The 8,018-nt window shown below is 34.8% G+C and overlaps 2 protein-coding genes across 2 annotated transcripts; one reads left to right on the top strand and one right to left on the bottom strand.

Moving 5' to 3' along the window:
• Positions 1 to 1,245: 1,245 nt before the first annotated feature.
• On the top strand, positions 1,246 to 2,512 carry LOC133337962 (SPARC). The gene is made up of 4 exons (XM_061546160.1): positions 1,246 to 1,434; positions 1,515 to 1,596; positions 1,672 to 2,282; positions 2,398 to 2,512. Exons 1-4 carry the CDS (start codon positions 1,270 to 1,272, stop codon positions 2,455 to 2,457), a joined length of 918 nt encoding a protein of 305 aa, XP_061402144.1. The 5' UTR covers positions 1,246 to 1,269; the 3' UTR covers positions 2,458 to 2,512.
• Positions 2,513 to 5,155: 2,643 nt separating this feature from the next.
• Positions 5,156 to 7,977, bottom strand: LOC133337963 (histone H2A.v-like; the record flags this gene model as incomplete). Its single annotated transcript, XM_061546161.1, has 2 exons — positions 5,156 to 5,499; positions 7,864 to 7,977. Coding segments are annotated over 2 exons (345 nt in total), but the record flags the coding sequence as incomplete, so codon positions are not given.
• Positions 7,978 to 8,018: the final 41 nt, after the last annotated feature.

Raw genomic sequence — 8,018 nt, 5'->3', positions numbered from 1 at the left:
ATCAAAATGTCCAGGTTGTAATAGTTTTAAAAGTCAAAAGTCAATTCTTCATAAAACTATGAACTAGAAACACAATCAAAAATTCATGGGTCTTAACAAATTTTTCAAAACTTTTTTCAAAATAAAAAAACACATCCAACACATTTAAAAAATCTTAAAAAAAATCCGGTCTTAAAATAATAAATATATTTTCTGAAGTAATCCAGTTTTAAACCAGTAAGGAAAGTAGCATAGCATATGCCTTTCTAGAATCTCTGCTAAATTTCATTTCCTTTGAGCAATCTATGAAAATCGATTTAGAACAAACTTGATACACGCTATTCGGTTGGCTACACTCTTCAAAATTTAATCTCAATTTGATCTCGTTTGAAATATATATGAAAGCTGTGTCTGCATCTGCAGAATTTTCAACAAAACGCAATAACGTCATTCTAGTTTCAATTCGATACATTGTGCAAAAGTTCGTGTCACTCGGTGCACCGAGTTCGTGGGAGCTATATCATTCTAGACTTAATTCAGTACGAAATGCCAAATTTCGTGCAAATCGAAAGATATATAGGAAATTTGAAACACCATTTACATTAAGGGAACGCTTAAGAGCCCCAAAATACATAAAATTGGGGGTGCCTTTATATGGGGCGTACCCGAAAAAATGGACCTATATTTATAATTTTTAGTGAAGAAATTTGGTACTCAAAAAGAACCCATTGTACCAAATTTCAGCGAATTTATTTTAAAAACGCGCTTGCAGACAATACCACCAAGAGAGTGTTAGTCTCTCCCCCCAAAATTATCTTTATAAAAATTAAATTATAACTATTCAAAGGTCCACATTTTTCTTTGTCCCCATTCTAAGCCGTATTTAATTATTTTTTTTTTTTTTTTGTTCTTAAGTCAATGATTTGTTTATCTCCATTCTCATTCACATTTAATAAAAAAGAGTAAGCAACAACAATTTCCAATATGTGTTATCAATTTTGAAATAAATTTTGAAATATTCTCTGTGCCAAGCTAAGGTCATCTAATATTAATTCTGAGAATCCTCTTACTCCGCCCCCTGTATTAAAGAACTACTTTGTATTTCATCGGAGAACTAATCACAAAGACTTAAGCCAAGAGAAAATGAGAACGCACCAGAAATAAAAAAATGAGAATCAATTCTCAACTCTTATCAGCTAATACTCCTCGGTCGGCTCAATATTACAATTTAAGACCAACATAGATTGACAATAAACGATTCATGTTTATTAAATATTCTATTTCAGAAGCATGAAGTGGTCTCTGCTCTTATTATTGGGCTTGGTGGCCTGCCTTGGTCATGTCCGTGCCGAAGTTGAAGAGTTGGATACGGAGGATTTATTGGAGGAATTGCTCAATTTGGAATTGGACGAAAGTGAAGAGGAATTATTGAGGCAGTTGGAAGAGAAGAATTTGGTGAGTTGTGCAATTAAAAAAAAAAATGAAAACATTTAATTAATTGTTCCAAAAAATCTATTTCTCCCTCTTCCCTGCAGAACAAAGATGTTGAACGTGAAAATGAAATTGCCTCCAAATTGGCAGCTGATACCAACAACATTTTGAATCCTGTCATTGAAAGTATGTATAATTTAAAAAATTAGATTTCCGTATTCGGAATATGATTTAAAAAAACTCAATCATTGTGGTTTGCAGTCGATCCCTGTGAAAAAATGCACTGTGGTGCTGGTCGTGTTTGCCATTTGGAAGGTGTTACGGCCAAGTGTATCTGCATCCCCGAATGCCCTGAAGAAATTGATGCTCGCCGTCGCGTCTGCACCAACAAAAACGAAACCTGGCCCTCGGATTGCTCCGTCTATCAGCAACGTTGTTTGTGTGACACCAAAGATCCGGGCTGTTTGAATCCCGAAAATACTCACTTGCACATTGACTACTACGGCGAATGCCACGAATTGAAAGAATGTACCGAAGAAGAAATGAAAGATTTCCCCAGGCGTGTACGTGATTGGCTGTTCAACGTTATGCGTGATTTGGCCGAACGTGATGAACTTACCGAACATTATATGCAAATGGAATTGGAAGCTGAAACGAATATGACTCGCCGTTGGGCCAATGCTGCCGTATGGAAATGGTGCGATTTGGATGGTGACACTGATCGTTCAGTATCCCGTCATGAACTTTTCCCCATTCGTGCTCCACTCATGAGTTTGGAACATTGCATTGCTCCATTCTTGGAATCGTGTGATCCCAACAAAGATCATCGTATCACCTTGGTGGAATGGGGAGCATGTCTTGGCTTGGATCCCGTAAGTTTATCAATGTGAAATTAATTATTTTCGATTTTTGTTTAATCAACACATTTTTGTTTTTGTTTCTGTTCCATCCTCTCTCTTTCTCTCTCCATGAATTTTCTTATCACAGTCTGACCTCAATGAACGTTGTGATGATATTCAAAAAACTGTGCCTCATTTATTGGGTTAAGTGTTGTGCCATCAGGCGGCGACAACGGAAGTTGTACAATCACAACAAAAACAACAACTACTACCACTGATTCTTCGTTGGACCAGTGTATTCTAAGAACAATTAAAAAAACAACTAATCAATGAGATTTGTGAACATACACACATACGTGTTCAATGCCAAAAATTTTGTAATACTTATTTCAAATAAAATATAATTATATGTAGATTTCTTTTTTGTATAACTAATATATAAAAAATTTGTTTTTTTTAATTATAATTTTTGTAATTATAATTTTTTTTTACTATTAATCGAGCTCATGATCTGGAGGAAAATTCTGTATGAGAAGATATATTTATGGTAAATATTTTAGACGAATCCGACACGTCTTCGTAATCTATACTTTATACCACAAAAATACATACAAGGACACTGATTAGAAAGGGGATATGTTTAAAAAAATATTTCTCGTTTGATTCGGCTGAAGACAAAAAATAACCTGCAATAGCAGAAAACAAATATTAAAACCAGTGAAGAAAGTAGTAAAGTTCGACAGGTCCGAATATATGATACCCTTCACCACATTGGGTATATTCAAGAGAGGAATCCTAACATACATTTTTGAAGGACCAGTAAAATGAAATTGGATCCATAAACAACCTACACCAAATTTTTAATTTGGTCAGATATAGAGTTGCTTCCTACAATGGGACAAAATTATATAAATCAATTTAAATCATTAAATCATTTACATTAAATCGGACGAAAATATATATGGGAACTATATCTATATCTGAAATTAAACATAATTTCTAGAAGAATCCAAATCTACATCCTTCTCCTGAGCACACAACAGGCAACTCACAGGCTTAAGTGTATGTCCTTTTGTTGGACTTCTTCTCAACCTAACCTAACTTTGGAGTTAACAGTAAAAAAATCATCACGCAATTACTCAGAAACGTGAGCTATGACGAATTTGTCCTTCTTCATAATGTAGACCAATTAATCCAAAGTACACCTACTCTGAGGCAATATAGCCTTACACGAAGAGGTTGAGAAATATTTTGAATACTCCAATTTTACGTTAGCAGTCTTCCACGATATGGAGAAACCTTTAATAATGTCTTCTAACTGGAATCTATCCATTTGAAGAGCTGCAATTTTACGTTGGCAGCCTTCATCGATATAGAGCAGCTATAGCGCCAAGATGGAATTGATCTTGGCACCCGTTAATACAAAATATTCCTCCATTCTTGCAGGAAAATTGTCAACAGAGGTACCCCTACCTTTGCTCTGGCTTCAGGTGATAAATGAAATTCTTGCGAAATTGTGAAAGCGTTGTTAGATAGTTGACCGATAGATTTTCCTCAATGTCAGGCTCTCAACTTAAAAGAAAAAATTGGTCTAACAGCTTAGTTTGACAGATGTCGAAATTCAATCCCATACTTTTGAAAATACGAAATGGAACGAAATGAACGTTTAGCTTATAGCAAATGAAACAGCGCTTATGAGCTTGTTCGAGTTGGTTCGCAGACGACAGATATTATCGAGACATATTCCCCAAAAAAACCTAACCCTGAAATTTGAAATTTAACAGAAGGTTTTTTTAATAAATTCAGATTTAATAAAGTTGAATCATTGAATTAAATTAATTCCCAGTTTATTATTTCACTATATACTTGTGTGCCTTTTTATTTAATTTCGATATTTTATTCCCCCACATTCTTAAAGTGGTCTATTATTTTATATGCTCCTCCTCCTTTATTTTGCCCTTCAAATCATGCACACGAAAGAAAAAATATTAGCGAAAAATTTCGCACAAAATGTCATCACCTTCTCCCACTCCTTGTAATCCAGAATAACTAATTTTTCCCCAAAGCGGATCATTTTACATTCGAATAATGGGAAAGTGAAAATGTGAAGAAATTCGCTGCGAGTCCTGGTTCAGAAGAGCGAAAAAATGTATATATGTATTTCCGCACCAAGAAATCTACACCCAAATCAAAATCCCTTAAAATTACGATGATGAGATCGACGAAATTGGCTGGCTGGCGATATAAATTAAAGTGATTGTGTATAACATGTCTTTAACCGATATGTAGTTATAAACCATATTGACTGTATATATAATTCTACCTACCCAAATCATCTAAATATTTTTCATTTTCTTATTTTTTATATAATTTTCGCACAACCAAAAGATAGAGAAACCAATTCATTTTTTTAACACAAATAAAACAATTCATTTTAAGGTTTTTATCTAAAGGTAGTCAATTTTGTAATTTTTATTTGTTTTTATGATTATTTGTAAATCTTCTTTGTTTTTTAAATTTAATTATTTAAACAATTTGTTTTCCTTCCTTTTTTGTTTTTGCAATTTTACTTATTACTTGTAACGTAAAAACAGTTTTGTTTCATTTAAATATTTTGTTTATATAATTAAATCAAGAAGAACGAACTTCATAATTTTGCCGAAAAAAAGTTAAGAAAAAAAGAAAACAAATGGAAACAGAGAATCATTTTGTTTTGTGGTTTTGTAATAATAAGAATCGAAAGGGGCAGCTATTTTTCAAAAAATCATGGCAGATTTAAAGCATACTTGTATTTTATATAAACCAAATATAATATATTGAAATTACAAAAGCTTATTGTATGTTATATTGTTTGTTGTTTGTGTGGTGTTCTTTTGTTTTAATATAATGAAAAAAGGAGAATTTATAAAATTTATTATTTTACGTTTTTTTGTAAGGTTTATATTATTTTTATCATTATATAATTATTAGCAATAGAAATAAAAATTAAAAAAATATATGTAAATGAAAAATTAAAATATTAATACCCTTGCGATAAAATAACGGTATTTTTTCTTTGCGGCTCTTGTACGTTGTCTTCTTTTTTGCCAATCAGAGATTTGTGAATGTGTGGTATGACACCACCACCGGCAATGGTTGCTTTGATAAGACTGTCCAATTCTTCATCACCACGAATGGCTAATTGCAAATGACGGGGAGTGATACGTTTGACTTTTAAATCTTTTGATGCATTACCGGCCAATTCCAAAACCTGTAAAAAAATTGAAAAAATTAGTTAAAAATTTGTATAAACATAGAAATTTAAAAGGTTTCGCTATATTTTGTAAGCTGCCACTTATGAAGTTTTCTTCTTTGACAAATTCACTATTAAAAATGGGAAAACGTTTAGAGGTCGTGAAACCGCATAAAACTCGCAAAACAGAATGTGATGAAAAAATTAAGTGTTTGGGACAAGTAATCGATGGGAAAAATAAAGAACTAGGAATATTGCTGATATATCCCAAAGTTTTTATGAATTTATGAATTTTTATGTCATTTCTCGTCTGTTTTGGTAATTTGACACTTTCTACGAACACCATTACAATATATTTTGGATCAAGACTTGGGTCTTCTGACTCATTCAGTCAGTAACTTAGTCAACAAACAAAATTTGTCATCGGGAGTTTGGAAAACCCGATTATTAAGGTTAAGAAGTCTCTCCATCTTAAAGGCCTGATTTGTTTATGGTCCGGTGGATGGATCCAACCTTATCGAAAATGAGATTGGACCAAAAGTTACAATTATTGGAGAAGATTTTCGATTTTTATGTTCGAAATTGGATGAAAGTCAACTTTTCGGCGCAACTTATCGGAAATTTTACCGAATCGTATTATCTCTGAAAACGCTCGCCCTGATAAAGTGATTTAACACCTTATAAAATCTTTTCTTTGACCTATGTAAGGTATATACCGCCTTCGGGGAGCAAAGCTGAATGCTAACGGATGCGTCCACAGGTTGCGGATAGTGGGAAGCCCAATACTATTCATTGGGTAGCTGTGAATAACAAATAAACAATCGCGGACAATTAGCAGGCTCAGGGAGAGAGTCTCAGAGGAAATGACCGAGTGCCTATGATCCCTAAGCTGACGAGGCGAAAATGGCGCCCCAAAATAACCATCTCAAAGTTTTGGGTCACTATCTCTCAAAGTGACCCCCCAACACTGTTATGTCATGCGACCTCGTGCCCATTAGCGTTCTAAGGTTTGCAGTCAGGGTCCCGACTATTAGAATGGAGCCTTGTTGATACCTGGGCCTCTCAACAAATTTATTCAAGCTTAGCTGCCAAGTCCTTGCCATGGTAAGAGACTATGCCATGGTTGATCTTAATCCCTCACCAACAGCACATTCTATGTAGCCGAATTTAAACTACGAATTGCAACAACAGTGATTACCACTACGGTGACAAACACGGTTGCGATCCTGAAGTCTCCTCCGAAGCAAGGTGCGTTCTCCCAGTTGATGACTAAGGATGTAAACCCTGGCGAGGTTAAGGACCCGCACTCAATCTCCATGGCCTGTTGTGATGCGGCAAGATTACTCAGGCAGTTGGCTGTTGAAGCGGATACTGAGACTCCCGTCCTTAAGATGGATGAATCACCAGTACCAGTAACAGCTAGACAAAGACAGAAGGTAGGCGACTGTCGAATCTCCAATTCATTCGAAAGTTCACAAGGAACTACCCCAATAGCGTTTTAGAGACTTCTTAATTAATCACCATTGGAGGAAAAAGACTGGGATGTTGAATGGTATCAGGAATAACTAATAACTAATGAGAATCAGAACGAGATTCTTGGCAGCATCGACTAGTGCTAAGAAAGGCAAGAGCGCGTAGATGGTTTAGAAGAGCCAAGTACAATTATAATAGTGCGATTATCTATATAATCAAATTCTAATAGAAACACAAAAAAAAAAAACTATTTTGTTATTATTATTGACTAAAAATATTTTGAAAATCCTCGAACATTGAAATTCGCCTAAATATCATACGCAATAAAGTTGGCAACTCTATGCTCGTATAACAAAAAATTACGCACACACAAAACATTTATACAAAAATGGCGGGCAAATGACGCCACAAAACATAACGAACGAAAGAACAAAACAAGGGACCACCATCTGTCAGTTAAGCAGGCAGGCAGCAGTCAGGCCAAACCCCGACACAAAACCTATGAAAACATAAAACAGCCAGTGTACAGCATATATACATATACACAACTACAAAAACAACAAAAATAGTCATTACAAAACACACTCTTCTTCGTCGTCGTCAATGTGATAATTATGCTGCTGTGTTGCGCCCATCAACGGATTGTTGTGTCAAAAGGAGGAAAAGAGAAAAAAGATAGGAAACGACGTACACACAACAACTAAATCATTTGGCGCGTAAAGGCATCATACACAATATACAACAACAGCAGCGGCCAAAAGAAAAACTAGGAAAACTGTATTTGATTCTAAGCAGTCGCCAGCCAAAGAGCATAGCATTTTTCCATGTTGTGTTTCACATGAAGTGGCTTACAACATGGAGGGCTGTACTAATGTTTGATTCTATTTCTTTATGTGCTCAACTACTTACTTCTGCTGTTAAATATTCCAGAATGGCAGCAGAATAAACAGCGGCGGTGGCACCCACGCGTCCATGCGATGTTGTACGACTCTTCAGATGACGATGGATACGACCAACAGGGAACTAAAAAGAAAAAAACATTATTTTAATATTCAAAACTATTT

This window comes from Musca vetustissima, unplaced genomic scaffold (assembly GCF_032173495.1).
Source record: "Musca vetustissima isolate MV318-11 ecotype Yass unplaced genomic scaffold, APGP_CSIRO_Mvet_v1 utg1698, whole genome shotgun sequence".
NCBI lineage: Eukaryota > Metazoa > Arthropoda > Insecta > Diptera > Muscidae > Musca > Musca vetustissima.
Note: the sequence above shows the minus strand (reverse complement) of the source record. Positions and strands in the feature narration are given on the sequence as shown.

Bases quoted from the DNA above. Each gene is read 5' to 3' on its own strand.
- LOC133337962 (XM_061546160.1), top strand. From the start codon at position 1,270: ATGAAGTGGTCTCTGCTCTTATTATTGGGCTTGGTGGCCTGCCTTGGT. The intron at 1,597-1,671 runs GTATGTATAATT...TGTGGTTTGCAG, and splicing joins TTTGAATCCTGTCATTGAAA to TCGATCCCTGTGAAAAAATG. The intron at 2,283-2,397 runs GTAAGTTTATCA...TTCTTATCACAG, and splicing joins CATGTCTTGGCTTGGATCCC to TCTGACCTCAATGAACGTTG.